The sequence below is a fragment of the Athalia rosae genome, chromosome 1 (assembly GCF_917208135.1).
Source record: "Athalia rosae chromosome 1, iyAthRosa1.1, whole genome shotgun sequence".
In the NCBI taxonomy this organism is placed as follows: domain Eukaryota; kingdom Metazoa; phylum Arthropoda; class Insecta; order Hymenoptera; family Athaliidae; genus Athalia; species Athalia rosae.
In genome coordinates this window covers 25,611,077-25,628,568 of record NC_064026.1, presented here as the reverse complement: position 1 = coordinate 25,628,568, position 17,492 = coordinate 25,611,077, and the positions used below count along the sequence as shown (strand labels likewise).

General features: G+C 35.0%; 2 protein-coding genes across 11 annotated transcripts; one reads left to right on the top strand and one right to left on the bottom strand.

Moving 5' to 3' along the window:
- Positions 1-3,392: 3,392 nt before the first annotated feature.
- On the bottom strand, positions 3,393-10,014 carry LOC105692437 (coiled-coil domain-containing protein 186). 4 transcript variants are annotated; one of them, XM_012411642.3, is made up of 9 exons: positions 9,873-10,014; positions 7,349-9,485; positions 6,899-7,169; positions 6,314-6,717; positions 5,673-6,211; positions 5,331-5,596; positions 5,226-5,249; positions 4,606-4,755; positions 3,393-4,469 (listed from the first exon to the last, which is right to left on the bottom strand). In XM_012411642.3, exons 1-9 carry the CDS (start codon positions 9,973-9,975, stop codon positions 4,404-4,406), a joined length of 3,960 nt encoding a protein of 1,319 aa, XP_012267065.2. In that variant the 5' UTR covers positions 9,976-10,014; the 3' UTR covers positions 3,393-4,403. The 4 variants fall into 4 exon arrangements, 3 of the variants coding, with proteins under 3 accessions (XP_012267065.2, XP_048511158.1, XP_012267066.2); XM_048655201.1 differs by having other exon boundaries at positions 9,820-10,007; XM_012411643.3 differs by lacking the exon at positions 5,226-5,249.
- Positions 10,015-10,188: 174 nt separating this feature from the next.
- Positions 10,189-17,164, top strand: LOC105685194 (ATP-dependent DNA helicase Q-like 3). Of its 7 annotated transcripts, none has more exons than XM_048655236.1 (14): positions 10,189-10,329; positions 10,420-10,892; positions 11,236-11,360; positions 11,446-11,610; positions 11,880-12,056; positions 12,194-12,370; positions 12,699-12,804; positions 12,906-13,017; positions 13,203-13,427; positions 13,605-13,796; positions 13,878-14,007; positions 14,161-14,250; positions 14,692-16,159; positions 16,299-17,164. In XM_048655236.1, the coding sequence occupies exons 2-14, from the start codon at positions 10,793-10,795 to the stop codon at positions 16,355-16,357; spliced, it is 3,126 nt and encodes a 1,041-aa protein (XP_048511193.1). In that variant the 5' UTR covers positions 10,189-10,329; positions 10,420-10,792; the 3' UTR covers positions 16,358-17,164. The 7 variants fall into 7 exon arrangements, with proteins under 7 accessions (XP_048511193.1, XP_048511210.1, XP_048511196.1 ...); XM_048655253.1 differs by having other exon boundaries at positions 10,191-10,329; positions 10,466-10,552; XM_048655239.1 differs by having other exon boundaries at positions 10,191-10,329; positions 10,466-10,892.
- Positions 17,165-17,492: the final 328 nt, after the last annotated feature.

Genomic DNA, 17,492 nt, shown 5'->3' with positions numbered 1-17,492 from the left:
TACAATGTATACGGGGCCAATTTTCTAAAACCCCTTCACAAAACGACGCTTATACATTTTTTTTTATTTTTCTCATTTTTTTCATCCCTTCCCCGAGCTCCCCACCATTGTGAAGCATTGTTCAATTCGGACAATGAAAAGACCATGGTACGCGCTATAATTATTGACACGCTATTGAAAATTTATATTTTTATTAATGTTGTAGTCTTATGGTTGTTGCTGCTACGTTGTTCGATTTTGAGTAGTATAACTATAGCATAGATTTTTTCTTTTTTGCACAAAATGATTTTTGTTTTTACTCGTGTTGCACCATTATATTTTTCTGTCCTCTATAATTTGCGAGGTTTCTGACGACGACATCGATATGCCAGGGAAACAAATTTTGGGAACGTATTGCACAAGCGTCCGGCAATTTTTCGTTTCAGCCACAAGTTCATACGGTTCAAAAAATGTTGTCGACTTTTCCAGATGAGCTCGCTCAATTTTCAATACATATTTCATGGTTTTTTTGTAATAAATTGATCAGACGCCAAATTTCTATGAACTTGAAAGTTCTTATAATCCCTGAGAGTTTCATATTTGCCTTTGCATTTTTAAGAAGTAGTGAATCTGCAATGGTTCCACGTTTTAGCGGATGAAAACATAATTCTTTACCATGACTCCAAGACAAAATTTATTCGGTCGAATATATGATCAGATATCTTTTGAAGAGAAGAAAAAATAAATTAAAACCACATCGAATGAAAATGAATAATTAAAATATTTGTAAATAAGCAGACAACCGGGCGATGGTGGCGGAAAGCCAACTTGTGTTAGAAGCGTTTCAAGAATTTACAGGCGTGACCCTTTCGGTTAACTCTCCCATGCGTTGAGGAGTGTCGTGAATACGATGTTGGTATGTCGAAATATTTGCTTCTTTTTCTTCAGAATTTCATAAGCTTCTGTGTTCCGTTATTTATTTATTTTTTTACGTTGTAATTATGCGTCTTCTTGTGACGCGTCATTATAAGGAAGGATTAAATTTAGAAAAACACACCTAACAGTAATATACAACCTACCACTTTTGTACAAAAGTATGCAGAAAATGATATGACGTGTACTTGAAATCCTTTTTATCTTTACATGCTCTAATTATCGCAAAAGTACGCTTACTTCTTTGAATTATTATGTACGAAATTTATAAAGAATCGCGCGTGAGAATATTTTGTGCAGCGACAATTTTAAAGGAAGTATACGGGACGTAAACGAGCATCCCCTTTAAACTAGCAACATCCCTTCCAAGGCGCAGCTCGCCCTTTGGGGGTTCCATCACCCTATACAGAGCTTGAGAGCCATATACGAGAGCCAAGAGCCGAGGCAGGCTGAGCCAAAATCAATTCGTAAAGGAAAATTAACACAATGAAGCCCGACGCAGGCTTCAGCCCTGAAAGCCTTTCAGAATCTCGCGACTATACTCCTAACGAATATGTATTCATGCTGCAGGCTGCGGTACCTATACGGAATTGAAGTTCGTTTGAAATTTGAATACGTTCTGTCGACCAGCCAAGACCCAGAACAACCCTTTGCGCGAAGAGATTTTGATGCAAGCAGGCATGGCATGCGACGCACTGCGAAGACAGTAGTTTTCCATTTCGATTTCGGTTTTTTATTTTACCTACATAAGTACGACTCACGCGTGTAACGGCAAATTTTTGAGCGTATGTAATTCATTCGATTTTAGTTATATTTACAAGACATTTTGTTCTACAAAACATTTTAAACATACTTTTTATTTGTTTTCTTCAATTCGTTGGCGTTCCAAAACTTCATTACACCATCTTACAATCATAGATTTTAAATTCTGCCAACGACCTGCAGCGCATATAAAAATGTATGAAAATCAAAATCTTTTTCTGCCCGCAATTTATTTGAGAAATTGCGTATAAGTGTCCTATGCATACATAATATTATCACTTTTGCAAAGTAATAGTAATGATAACAATAATTATCATCATGATAGTCATGTACGTTATATTTTACATTTTTGCACAGAAAGTTTTCTAAATTCAGACCGTAATTATGCAGAACACATGGTGTTATAGCTATGCGTGTGACGATTGAAAAAGCAGTAAAAATTGAAATTATTTATACGAGACAATTGATTCTACATGCCATGCAGTTATACCTATGTAGATGTTACATTACGAAATGTTATCATATTATAGGTATGCGAATGAGGATCAAAAAGTAGTCACGTTAATTATAGTATATAAATATACCGGAACTGCAGGATTCAGCAAGAAAAATAATAATGATAGATCGATCGATGTGCTTTGTGTGGTGTGCTGGCATTTAATGAAAAATTATATTTCCGTATATTTAAAATCCTAATATAAAGATAAGACAGAGAGAGAAGAATAAATAAATAAAAATTTAAATTAGTGTGTGTTATTGGATATGCAAACTGTATACCTATATCTATAGATTATATGTGTACCGTTAGAATCTTGAGCTTTTTCACACAATGACAGATTGAAAAATTAACTTATATTGTATTAATAAATATGGGTACATTACATGGGACAAAAATATCGGTGAATATATAATATAAGAAATATCAAAATAAAATGTACAAAAAGCAATATCTTCTACCTACTATAAATCGTACATATTACTTGTACGTTATGATATAATAATTGTTTCAACTTTAAACATTTAGTCCTGCTATTTGAGTGCGCATATTTTGCCAAAATATATTTAGAAGTAAGAGAAAACAAAAAAATTACGAAAAAAAAATATCGCGGAAAAGATGTGTCTTACATAATTGTGAACTTGAGATATACCTATTGTACCCAGAGAAACGAAAGAATACCCAGATTTCGACGAATGTCCATTTGGGACTTTTAGCAAATGCTATATAAAAGTTTAAAATAATGAAATATAATTAAAATAATTATAACTGAACACTGTATAAACCGACCTGCCAAAAGATCCTGTTGAGAGTGTTATACTATAAAGAGAAACATAGGTAATAAATTATATTAAGAAACTATAAATTGATTTCATCTCTAATTGCAGTATGAAAATGCAAAAATTCTTCAGTCTGCTAGTGCGATGTCGATCTGTTGTTTATGAATGGATGATAAAAAATTGCGATTGCAGTGTGCACGAAGAGTAGACTCTTCGTGGCAGTGTGGCTGTAAGATGCGTAAAGTGTTATACCTAACTATTATTATCATTATATCTTGTATATTCGCTCGTATATTTGCTATGTAGCGTATACGAATAAACTTTCAATATACTTATTCTATCAAATTTGTCCGCCTCGCTTTAATCCCAGATCACTTGTGAAATATGAAAATCACCGCTCGATTTAGTTATCCTATAAAACGAATTGCCAACAAGGTTACAACAATTTTTAAAAATACTTTATTCACATGTTACCTTTTTTTATACCTGCTTACATACTTGGAACATATTTTGATAAGTAAACTTACGTCGTATATACTTATGAGGACAATAAACCTTAGAATGTATAAGGGTAATAACATGGCTGCAACATTATCTCCCGTGATACTAGCACTTGTCATAACAGAGTTACATTTTTTGTCAAATATATGTGAGTCCAGTTACATTTCTACATTTATTACAGTCACTGGTAATCGTAAGTTTTATTGACACCATAAATACTTTTGGTTGCGTATGCTTACTTTGTAGCATAAACGGGACCAGAATACAAGATACAATAATATGGTTCTCCCACTGATTCACTCCATACATTCTGGATGCTCATATGGATAGCTGTTCGTGTTTAAATTTTACATTAACCGAAACGTTACAGTAGTGTAGCCTAAATGGCGAATCTTTCAGAATGTGTATGTTCTCAAAAATGTTATGGCCATGTAATGGTAAGTTGTGGTTTTTTAATTTAAATGTATTATTAATAAATAAAATTAATGTAACAAAATAAAATTCGTATAAATAAAAGTATCTCAAATGAAAAAATACTTCATTTCTATAAAACTGTAAAACTGATTTTTTTTCTTAAAATCATGGAGATACGTGGGTGATAGAGGCCGTTTAAGATTGCAACTAAACTTTAAAGCAAATCAAAATTTGACGGCTTCATCTCTAGACAACATCCCATGAACTACCATTTAACTGTACAAAAGAACTTCTTCCGTAAATAACAATAATCGTGACTAGATAGGGCAATTTAACTATTTCACCATTTACACTATGGAATCGTAAATAAAGTTGCATTGAGACGAAAATCAAGAGAACTTAGAGCTGGTAATGTTAGACCATTTCAACTGTTCTTAGCACCAAAAATACGGTTTTTCCTCGTGTTCAGAGCGTTAATGTCATAATTGCTTTGTAGATATCCTTTATCTTTTCCGCAAACAAATCCGCTTATAAGAGCCTTACTGTCTCCTATTATTTTGCATAGTCAATCTTGCAATCTCACCACCCAGTGTGTCAATACTATCCTATTTGGGACAGAATCAAAACAAATCGTGTCAGTAATTTGAATAATAATAAATCCTACTTCTCTTATCATCTGAATCATTAATTTAGTAATCATACGTGATTTTCTCTGATATGTCAGATGTCTACCCTTCTCACCTTCAGGGTTATATTTTTGAGCAGTGTGTCTTCCAAAACGGCTTGTAACTTTCGATTTATCTCTAACGAAAGTTCCAACGTCATGTTGTCGTCCGACACGCGCTGATTATATACCGATGCCATTATTCCACCGTGTCTCGCCAACTCAGCCTGTATTGTAAAGAAAAATCAGTCGATTCATTAAAATAAAATTGGAATAAATAAAAGGCACAATACATTGTATAAATCATCACCTACGGAATTTGATATTTGTTTTGTAGACATGCTTTTCCATCCACTACAAACAATGTTTAGATTCGGGAGATTCCAAAGAAAAAGTTATCAAAAAATGAGGTCAATAATTGGCTGATGAACCGCTTTGGGCGATGAATAATGAAATGGATGCATCAAAGCAAGCGTAAATTGTAGTAGTGAATACGAAAAATAGTATATGTATAATCTCCAAACAGTCATTTTAAAAGGATCACGAATTAACACATTTTTTTGTGTGAACCAAATGGCCAAGTACGATTCTCAAGTTCTACTGTTGCCATGTCTCTAATTCCTGATGTAAATGAACAGGGATCAAACGTTCGACTAATAATAAAATGCAAACAAAAAAATTAATGTTGGTGACTTACAGCATTTCGTCTGCCTTTGATATGCTAATACAGGTATAATTTTATATTATAAATCTTGGTTTTTATGGTAATACAATATAAACGTGGAATTGATCTTGAATATACCTTATTTCTGTCTCGTTCATTACTGCCCATCGCATCTGGGTTCTCATGAAGAATATAATTTTTTATAATCTTAGATTTCTTTTGTAGTTCATTAACTAACGTTTTGGTATGTTCTTCTAGGAAATCTAATTTTTCAGCTTGTTTTACACGTGTCTTTTGTAATTTTACAATTCTGTCTATCAAAGCCTGTCTGTCTGGTTCAACAGTCTGTAATACGTGATCACCACTGTTGCTGTTATCTGATATTGTGCCATTGAGTGTTTCGCCTGTAAAAAAAAAAGATGTAATGGACGCTAAAGGGCTTAAATTCTCTATGATGTTGCATATAAAGTGAGATCATACCAGTGCTCAGTGATGAACTAGACCCAGCACGGGAAGTCAGATCTAACGATTTGCTTGGTGTACTTGTTTCAAATGCATCTAATCGTTTCTTACACTGCTGTAATTCTTTAGCCATCTCTTTAACAGAAACCTGTTGCTTTCTTCTAAGTACTGCATTTTCTCCTTGACTGTCTTCTAGTTTTTGGGCTAAGTTTCTGGCGAGTTGTGTTTGTTCTGCTACATGTCTTGCCAAGAGTTCACATTCCTCTGTCCTTTTTCTTTTTTCTGATGCTAAACTGATTTCTAGCTCTTTTACTTTCGAAGTAAGATGTCTTATTTGATCGTGCAATGGACCTTGCTCTAATTCTAGCTGCTCGTTCTTGGCTTCGATTGCAGTGAATTCTGATTGTAGCCGAACATTTTTATCCGTTAGTTTTTGCGTGAAATCTAACATATGTGCTTCACGCTCTCGACACCAGTCCATATCAGTCTGTAATTCTGCATTTGATTGGCGTAGCCGATCAACTTCTGCTTCATTCGATGATAATAACTGTTCTTTACTGTAAAGTTATGGTAATGTTAGTGTACAAAAAGTTGCACATGTGATTTCAGGTGAGCAAACTGAACAACTTAATGAATGAATAATGAAAACGTATACTAACTGTAGTAGCTGTAATTTCAAAGTTTCCAGTTCAGATACTTTTCCCGCCAAATCAACAATTTCTTTTTGTCTTTGATCAGCTGTGACTTCCAGATTGCTCAAAGTATTCTCATAGTTTAATTTTTCCTGTTCCAAGTCCTGAACCTTTGAACTGAGGGTATTGTTTTCGTCAATCAGGACGTGTTGCCGCTGCTTTAGCGTTTCTACTTCTTTTTGTAACTGAAGTCTAGACGTTTCTTTATCTTCCGTAACGTGCCGTTCTAAAATCAGACGCGCTTGCTGCTCCTTAAGCTGCTGGTCCAAAGTAACGACTTTATTTTCTTCCGACTGTTGGAATTTGCGAATTGTTTCCTGGGATTCTTTACGCACATGCTCACATTCTTCTTTCATTTCGTTTATTCGTTGCTGCCAATTAGAATAATGATTAATTTATATAATTTATATTTATGTATTTATATTTATAACTCGAACATCAACTTTATTCAGCCAAGTTTTGAGCAGTGATATTTCAAGCATAAGACTGAATGTTTTTAGCAGAGGGGCATTTAGCTATGTATCATGGTAGGATGAAAAAAAACTTTAATACCATTGCCTTATCTAATTTCTGTTGATTTTCCTTTTGTGCCTCTAATTCAGTCTTCAACTTATTTTGAGTCCATTTTAATTTAACATCTCGCATGTTCAATTCTTCTTTCAATCGATCCACTTCTTTCTGGGCATCCGTGAGCTCGTGACTTTTTCCATCCAAAATGTTACAAATTCTTGTACGTTCTCCTTGTACTTGTTTTAATTTCGTATGCAATAACTCTTGTTCTCTAAAGGCCTCGTTGACTTTACGCTCAGCATACTCTCTGGCTCTGTGGATGTCAATAGAAAATATATAAGTATTGTCATATCAAAATTCTATTTCTACATCAATCATAGTAAGATCATTCTGTTCAATTCTTGAGAAGAATCGAATTTATTCAATAAATAAGCTAATTTCACTTCAAGGAAAGAAATGCAGTATTAATGTAAAAAATTTTTAGAACCTTACCTTTGTGTTTCTATGAGCTGTTTTTCACTAATAGCATATTTCATGACCATGCTCTCTCGTTCCTTATTAGCAATTATGTAATTTTTATTAAGCATATCATGAATTGTAGCTGATTGCTTCAAATCATTTTTTAATTGTTCAATAGTTCCTTCTAGCGTTTCCAATTGCAAGGCATACAATTCACCATTATTTTCTGCGACTAGTCTTTGATTCTCTTTTTCTACTTTCACCAATGTCTCAGACAATTTTGCACTTTGTTCTCTCAAATTACTGTAATCTCTTAACAGAGTTACATAAGCTGGATGATCCAATAGCCCGATCGATTGATCTTCTAAACTTGTAGTAACAGCTTTTTCGTCAAAGTTCTGCTTTTGATCCGTGTGTTCATCTGATAACTGAGTCATGCTAGGTGAGATTATATCATTAGTTTCACCACTAAACCTTGAACCGTGAGTAGTTGCATTTTGTTTGATAGATTCGTTCCTATTCATAAGTATATCGCTTGTAAGCCTTTTTCTACAGATTGATTTTGAATCTTCTACCAGTATTGTCTCTGATACTTCATCCGATGAAAAAGAATCATGTGTTTCAGTTGTGCTGATTATATCTTGATCTTCTTGAACATTATCAGCGCTTATTGCTTTGATATTTTGACATGGTAAACTATTTATTAGTTCTGCATTGACAGGTAAGTTTTCAAATGATCTTGCATCAGATTCTTTCCTAATTGATAAGAGTGCACGATTCAGATCATTTTCATTCGTTAAACATTTGAGAAATAGCTCTCGATTCTCATCTACAGAATTATCTTCAACACAACCCATCTTCAAACCAGATTGATCTTCTTTGTTTGATCTGCTGATAATACTTGAGTCTAGTAAGTTATCAACTACATGACTTCTGATGGGTTCCCTTGTCCTGTTATCATTCACCAAATCACTGCCTGAATACCGGATCAAATTATTTTCTACAGATTGGGAGCTTGTCCCAGAAACGATTGCACAATTTTGGTAGTTAGCACGATTATTTTCTGTTAACTTTAGCATGGAATTGTATTTAGCTGTTAAATTTTGAGGTAGTAACGTTCTCTCCATAATGTTTGTTGATTTTTCAGTGATAAAATTAAGAAAGTTCCTACTTTTGTTCAGAAATTGAGCATTAGATTGTATTATATTCATGGATTTAGTAGATACCGTGAATTTGACTAATTTTGCGTCATCGGCAAGAGAAGGCTTATTTGAACGTATAGCATTTGACTCAGTAACTGAATTACTACGAGTCACAGAGTCAAGAGGATCAGAGTTTGCTTGTGCAAAACCTGCTGGTATGTTTGTGACTTCAGGTTGGAAGTTATGCCTATTGGCATTGTCTTGGATTCGGTTTTTGATTGTTGTCATACTTGTATTCAGTTCAAGCAAACTGGACAGACTTGGTTGTTCGGGTGGCTTTGCTCGAAAACTCGAATCATTGCAGTTAAATTGAATTTGTTCTTCATTGTCATCGGAAAGTTCATTATTAAAATAAGAAACACTTTTTTCATCGTCATCATCAGAAAACTTTGTGAGACATGCTTTCAGGGTAGCCACTCCATCCCTGCTATTTATGTTATCGCTCAGATCTGAATCCTTATTCTTATCAGCATTCATTTCATCAGGTGCAACTTCAAGAGCTTCCATATTATTTGATATTTCAGAATTACTTTCGAACAATGTTTTGTCGTTGCACTGAATGGACCTATTTTCTTCCACTTCATCTAACAATGTTTCTGTTTTTGTAATGTCAGACATCTGCCTGGTACAGTGAGAATCTTCCCTTGTTTCCATTTCGTGTTGCTGTTGAATCTCTGTTGTGAGTATCAAGTGATTGGTATTCACATTCTCACTTGTATCAGTAATTTTTGATAGGGGTAGAGGGCTTAGTAAAATCACTGCATCGTTATTTTCTTCACTGTTTAATCCTGGATCACAGAAATTCTCAAGTTCTCTCTTTTCTGTGCTATCGTTGGTTGTGATGTTATCCACGTGGGTCCTATCAAAATCGGCCTTTGACACTAAATATTTGGAATCGATCAATTTGCTCAAAATTTGGGGTGAACTTTCATGTAACTTGATGTATTCCTCTTTGATTGCACCATTGTCTGAAACATATCATCGAAAATCAGGTTTTTTTGTGGTATGTTAAGCAAACTCTCTGTAAAAAGTTACCAAGTCGAAAATAGGTGTTCAGGATGGTTTGGAAATATTATAGTACTCCAAAGCTTTGCGGTCTGCTATAGTGCAGCTATATCTACATGATCCTACCTTCTTAACTACCTACTTAACTACCAACAGGAGATGGAATTTAGATTAAATTGTTGGTGTCAACGCCATAGGAATTTGCATACAGAACTGCAAATGGCAAATATCATGTAGCAGCAAAAATTTGAGTATTCGAAATATTAATTAATTCATAAGTCAGCACACAAGACGTACATGACAATGCAGTTATACGTGTCATATCGGTTAACATATTTTTTGTGACAGACCATCATCCGGAATTGATTCCATATCGCTCGATTTCACATTGCCGAAAGAGTTTTCCAAATCTCGGTTAACGTTGCCAAATAATTGTGATCCTTCTTCGTCCATTTCACTAGGTTGTCAAGTTCCAGATTTTTACGCTCAGTTTAACAATTTAATACCTGCATATAATGCATGTCCCCGTGTAATACAGCACTGATTATTTACACGTCATATTGCCCTCGTTTTAGCAAATTTGATTAAAAACAGTAAGATGGTAACCTCAAATAAGCTATTCCAATTCGCAGACCTACTTGCACCATTCTCGCATGCGTACGCATCTGAAAACGGAGTAACTACCACCACCACTTACAATGAGAGGACTTATTGCATTTGAGAGAGAAAACACTATTCAAGCCAAAGTCGGCATGACAAAGATGACTGCAAAACTCATTCCTGTGAATTGTGTGCGAATGCATGCACGTAAGTTGAATCCAATCATACTCCTGTGTATGTACGTACATACGTACGTACGTACATACGTATACATCACATCTTATATTATCCGATTAGACGAGGAGGATAGTACACCAAGTGTGTTTGATGTTGACCCTCCTAGTGGCCACGTGCATTGGGCTGACTCTGAGCAGTTCGGTCGCTAGCAACGAGCGCCAATGAAGGCTCGTCGTGATCGTCAAAGGCGAGCGTACGTATACTGACTTGACCTTAGACTTGAACAACGCCACGGCGTTGTGATCGATTTCTTCATGCGCGGCAAATAAAAGTGCGCTAAAGGATATCTGCAAAGGAATCCTATTAGAAGCCTACAGTCCAACAATATTCTGTGCTTTGAAGAAAAGCTACTGTGACATTGAGACTTGTATTGACACAGAAAGTTGCAATTTGCAAATAGATGATGTTTTAAAAGTTGTTTGCTGTCGTAACAATGTCCGAAGATTGCTTGAAAACTAATTTGCGAAAGATATTCGGTCACGATGAATTCAAAAGCGAAACGCAAAGGCGTGCTGCGAAAGCCGTCTCCGAAAGTAAGTAATAGATTGTTGCGACACGTGTTTGTACATCAATTCTTCGTCAATATTCAGATTTCTTGTCGGTAACATGACACCAATGACAGTAAGCAATAATTCTACGATGTTATCCGTAGACAATGTCCCGTTTCTGCCTTCAATCTATCTTGACTTCTCTTATCCAGAAAAACACTTCTAGATGATTTATAGGATGGAAACTCATTTTTATTAATTTCCTATCTAATTTTTATAGCAAATTATAAGTCCTACACTTCGTGCCCTTCATTACAAGTGGAGGGCTTTGGTAAGCACTTTTATGACTGTATGTCTTTTCACATATTGCTGTTATATTATGTTTAAGGGGAAAAAGATGTTTATATCTGCATGCCTACGGGCGCTGGGAAGTCGCTGTGTTTTCAGCTGCCTGCTGCAATGCAAAAAAATAAAGTTGCATTGATTTTTTCACCATTGATAGCTCTGATCAAGGTGTGTTAGACTTCTAGAATTCATCTTGACTCCTCTGATCTTCATACCCTGCTTGTTTCATTAATTAGCTATATTTGCTCCTCAGAATCAAATAGATATTCTACGCTCATTCAACATCAATGTGAAAACATTAAATTCAAAGACTCGAGCGAAAGAGAAAGCTTCTATAGTAAAAGAACTGCAGTCTAAACATCCGAAAGTAAAAATGTTGTACGTCACACCAGAGATGGCTACTACTCGTGTTTTCCAGGTACCACATTATTTGAGTGTTATTTGTGTCATCACACTGTTCGATCTTTTGATGAATTTCCGTCTCCCATTTTTTATCTATATCTTGAAAAAACATGCCATAACAATAACCATAGAGGTACACATTATTTATCCTATTACTAAATTCGTTTCCATTGCCTCCTTTGGGTCACCAAATACTAGATACCAATGGACTTGCTCATTGACATTCACATATTGTAAGAAGTAATTTACAGTCTTGTACCACTTGTGTAATCTTATTTTTTTCAGAACCTAGTTATGGATATGTTCAAAGCCGGTGTAATTTCACATATTGTACTCGACGAAGCCCATTGTTTGAGTCAATGGGGACATGATTTCAGGCCTTCATACAGAGAATTAGGAATATTCAGAGAAATATGTCCAGATGTGCCAATTATTGCATTAACAGCAACAGCTAATAAAGAGGTAATCTCGCATTACACCTTCATCATAACCAGTGCACCTAATTACAAAAGCGGATTAGCACGTCATGCATAGAGTAGAAATGGTAGAATTTTTATGACTCGTAGAAAGTACATGAAGCCTAAACACGAAATTTTCAGGTTGTAGCTGACATATTTTCTGTATTGAAAATGCAGAATCCTCAACGTTTTGTGCTTCCAGTCTTTCGCAATAACCTGTACTATGATTTGATGTTTATGGAAACATTGAGCAATCCACTTGAACATCTTAAAGACTTTATTAACAAAGCACTAGATACCGATGATGAATCTTCACCGGTAAGCAAGTTTTTTTTTTAATTCATCAGTGTAATTTGTTTATACAGTTGAAAAAACTTATTACTGGGCAAAGAAAGAATTGATGCAACCAGTCTGGGGGAACTACATATGTAGAACCATTTTTTTATAATATATCATACACACAGAGCTTATTGTATAGTATGACCTTTTCAAGCGTTAATGAACCTCTTAAAGCAACCGAAAATGTTTTAGTTTTAACTACATTGTTAATTAAGGTTTCAATGTAGTTTACTGATATGGCGATATCACATTTTTTTCTGATTTTTCATCAACTGTCAATGATAAAGACCATCTCTTCATATTTCAGATGCAACGAAATTGTGGGATAGTATATTGTCGGAAAAAGGATACCACATCAAGCTTAGCTGAAAGTCTGACTACTATGGGTATTAAGGCTTTATCTTATCACGCGGGTATGTAGCTATTCTTCATGAATGGAAATCAATGTGTTCCGTCCGTAGGAATTGATCTAACTTTTCGTTTCATCCATAATATCTGCGATCTGAATTTTCAGGTCTGAGTACTTTAATTCGAACTGCACATCAGAATGCATGGATTCATGGAAAGGTTCCGGTCATTGTAGCGACCTGTAGTTTTGGAATGGGTGTCGACAAAGGGCCAGTCAGGTACGTTTTAGAACTCTGGAGAGTTCTACAATTCTCCAATCTCAATTCCAGTTTTTTTACTGTTAATCATTACGAATTTTGCAGAGCTTATACCTTCAGTCTCAAAATTTTTCTAGAATGATGAATTTCTGTATAAACTGCGTTATGAAATGCATAATAAATCTGTAACTGAACTCCAACAACAGGTTTGTTGTACACTGGTCGGTACCACACACAATTGCTGGGTACTACCAGGAATCGGGAAGAGCAGGGAGAGACGGCAAACCTGCTCGGTGCCGGATCTATTTCAGCAAACAAGAACATGATGCGATAGATTATATTCTACGCAATCCAAAAGATTCGAATCCTCAGAATGCGACTTTGGCGCACAAAAACTTTCAACAAATGGTGGCTTATTGCCTGGAAGCCAAGTATGTATTACAAGTTGTCTTGGTTAACTTCATGAATTTTGAGTTGGCTGTGACAAGGTTTTCTTATTTCATACTTGACTGCATTTAAACTTTTCTAAAGTCCTGTTACATATGCGTGCTCTGTATTGATTTTGCTATCTTCATGGTTTGTGATATTCAAATAATGTTTTGATTTAGATGTCGGCACGCACAATTTTCAAAATTCTTTGGTGACGAACCTTCAGCCTGTGGGAATCAATGTGATTGTTGTGAAAACAAAAAGGAAGTTCAGAATCGGATCCAGGAATTTCGTAGCATTAAACTTGCAAACGAACCATCGATTGAGAGTTCTGTGGCAGATGGTGTTGCACTTCCAAAGTATGACGTGCTGTAAGTATTATTCATCGTTATTATTCAATGATACTCACTGTATATTTGATGCTGTGGCTTGACTATAAAGTTTGTCAACAGTGAATCAAATACTGAATGTGACAATTCCGAATCAGGATTTGAAGCAACAAAGGCGCTAGAAAAACAGGAAGCTAAAGAATTGCCTACTCAGCAATTTGCTTTACGCAGAGAAAATACAGAGCCTGAAACAGTAAGACTGGTTTGATAAATTCATTTGAAAAACATTATACATCGAAATATGCAACACTGTTTTATTTCTTCGTGAGTCGCGATAATATCTGTCATGTAAAGATTTTTTCTGTTCTCAATAATCGTAGGTAATGGATTAATTATTTTTCTACAGCCAAGTCACCAAATTAAAATTGCTGCATCCGAAGCACATGTCAAATCTGCAGAAGTGACATATGTTAAAGTAAAGGGACTAACAATAGAGGTAAGTTTCAATTTAAGTATCCCCATCTATGACATCACTGATAACCAGTAAGTAGAATCTACTCATTCCTATGTTGTCTTGTATTTATTTTGCTTATATGTATATCAGGGTAATGTTTTTTCGAGTATTTTTTTTATTTCATAAGAAAAAAATAGTCGAAAAACAAATCACCCTGAATTGTATGCTGCTAATGTCTACCAATTTAATTACGAAACTTGTAAGTACCCTGTAATACTTGTGCTTTCCATCAATTCATTCGAAATTCGATTTATTTTTTTTTCTTTCGTTACTGAGAAATGGTTCTTAGTTTCAGTGGAATAACTTTTGAACTATGAAACGTGTGTTCTTGTCTCATTTCATGTGGGATTCTTATAAAATCACTGAATGTCGTTTGGTTACTTGATTTCTGATCACTCCTGATTCTTCTGCTTTCTGATGTAGATGAAATCCATTGAGAACTCTAACAAGTCAAGAATCCTTGATCTTAATTTGGAAAAGTATGAACCAGTTGCAAAAAAGGCTACATCTCCCAAGAAATCTTCAAAAGCAGCAGAAGAGAAAAAAAAATCATCAAAGCATGGTTGTGACTTTGTAACGGGGAAAGTCATCTATAATGATGCTCAACAAGCCGCGAATTCATCAGCAAATACGAATGCCAAAAAATGCTCCATGACTGAGTTATCTGAAAAGTCTTCTCAAACGCGTGAGCCTATAGATTCCCAGGCATCAGATCGACCGAAAACCAGCTGTGATTTTGTATCCACAAGAGAAATTTACCCAAGTTTCCAAAAACTAAAAAATAAAAATCAATCATCAATCGAACAAATCAAAATAAAACCCATGACAGATTTTTTAAAAAAATCTGCCATGTCATGTGAACAAGTAGTTTCTGAGACAACAAAAGAATCAGAGGCCAAGTGTGATTTTGTACCGATAGGAAACATTCGTGACAGCGCTCAACAATCTGATAACAAAAGACCCTCATTACCAGCAAATCTCGTAGTAAGACAATTGACAGAGCTTCTTAAAAAATCTCCTATGGTGTGTGAGCAATCAATTTCTGAGAAACCAAAGGAATCAGAGACCAGCTCCAACTCTGTTCTAGTGATAGAAATTTCATCAGATTCAGGAAAATCTGATGATGAAAAACAACCAGCAAATCCGAAGGTAAAAACGCGCTGCATGACTAAGTCTCTTAAAACATCTTCAAAAGCATGTGAACGAAAGATGCATCAGCCAAAACAGCAGCCATTCAACTACCAGTTCAAAACTACCTTTGAAATTGCCCAAAGTTTCTTAGCCGCAACTTCAAGTGAGTCAAGTCAAAAAGATGGTCAGAATAAGCGAAAACGTGATGAAAAATCCGCTACTACGCCAGAGGGGGTCCGTTCAAAGAAGAAAAAAGCAGATAATGACGAGCAAACGTTTTTTGCCAAAGAACAGTACAAAAGTGATGACAAAGTTACTATAATTCATACAGATTCAAGTGAAACATGCAGTTCAAGTGACAGCGAAGATGATTCAAGTTCCACCGCGTCTAAGGTTGAGAATGATTTAGAATATTGCAAGAGGAAAAGCCTTATAAAGAAATTAGTACAAACATGGCGACCGGTGCGTGATTCAACTTTAAGTGACAATGGAGATTCTTTATTCAAAAATGACAGATACGCAAAGACGTCAGCCAAACAAGGACAAAGAAATGAGAGATGGTCTTCTAAATCGTCTCAGGCTCGCACGTCTACTCCGCCCCATTGTGTAGAAAAAAAGCACAAATCAAGAGAACAAATTGCAGCAGAATTGATGATCAAGAGAAAATTGAAGCCTTTTTGCTATCGCGACTTCGATAGAGAGACCTACTTGAGACTTGGCAGGTGGATTCGTCACGATGTTAGAAAATATCATTGTTACAGTAAGTTCAAACTTTTTCCAGCTATTACACTCCAGTGAATTGCTGTTGACCGATGTTCTTGCATCTATCCGTTTGCCAAAAAAGTATAAGAGTACTATTTCGGAATCGTATTAGCTTGATTTTTTATATTGTTTTTCAGGTAGAGGAGAAGTACTTCAAATTCTTACAGCATACCTGGACGATTTGATCGAACATTAGCATCATCTGTCAACATCTTCAAACTTGATACTTGCTATATTGCTATCCAAATTGCGCCTACCTGCCATTATACGAGCTAGTACAATATTCCATATCATGTTTCTATTTACCTTGTACGTTTGACTGGAATTCATCGATCACTCTATGTTTCGATCAAGCCTCATTTGTTCTTACCGAATAACTTTATTTCTTCCAGTATTCAGTAGTATAGATTATAAGGACCAGTTGGAGATTTTTATTTTTCTAGTTTTTGGTATTCATTTTTAGAAAAAAGTTTTATTCCAATATTTTTTATTATTTTCGTTTTTAATTCAGTTTATTTGTTCTAGTGCTCAGTGGTATAGATTATAAGCCAAAGTTACAGATTTTTATTATTTTGTTTGTCAGTATTTGTTTTTTTTTTAATTAGTTTATTCTTCCAGTGCTCAGTGGTATATATTATAAGTCAAAGTTACAGATTTTTATTTTTTTGTTTGTCAGTATTTGTTTTTTTTTTCAATTAATTTATCGTTCCAGTGTTCAGTGATATAGATTGTAAGGACGAGTTGGAGATTTTTTATTTTTTTTATTCTTCACTCATTGTTGCTACTCACTCATCTCCCTCTCATCTCAATGATGCCAGCAACAGAACTTCGTTAGTTGATGTACATTTCTCGCAGTATGTGATATGTATGATCAGACTGAAATGTAAATGATTCTAAAATAGCCACCTAGTCATAAAAACATATTATGTTCAAACTATGTTATTCTTATAGAGTGCACGTGTGCGAAATTTATCGATGCATTAAACTATTTTATCTATGAAAATTAATTAGTTATTTGATCTACCTATCGGCAGTTGAAGATTCACCAGAGCTCAGGATCAGTACACGAATGGTAATTCTAGGTTCTTGTTCAACACAGGATCTTACAAGGTTTGTAATGAATGATGGGGATAAATAGAAGTCAATTTGTTCACATCGTCACATGTAATTTGGACGTTTTGTCAGACTAGCATACTTTTATTGAGGTTGCATTGGTACTTTTAATGCGCACATACTTAGTTATGATCGATCGGCGGATAAATTGTGAATTATTTTCAAACAGTGCATTGTGTATTGGATTTACAACAAAATACAATATTACCTGGGTACAT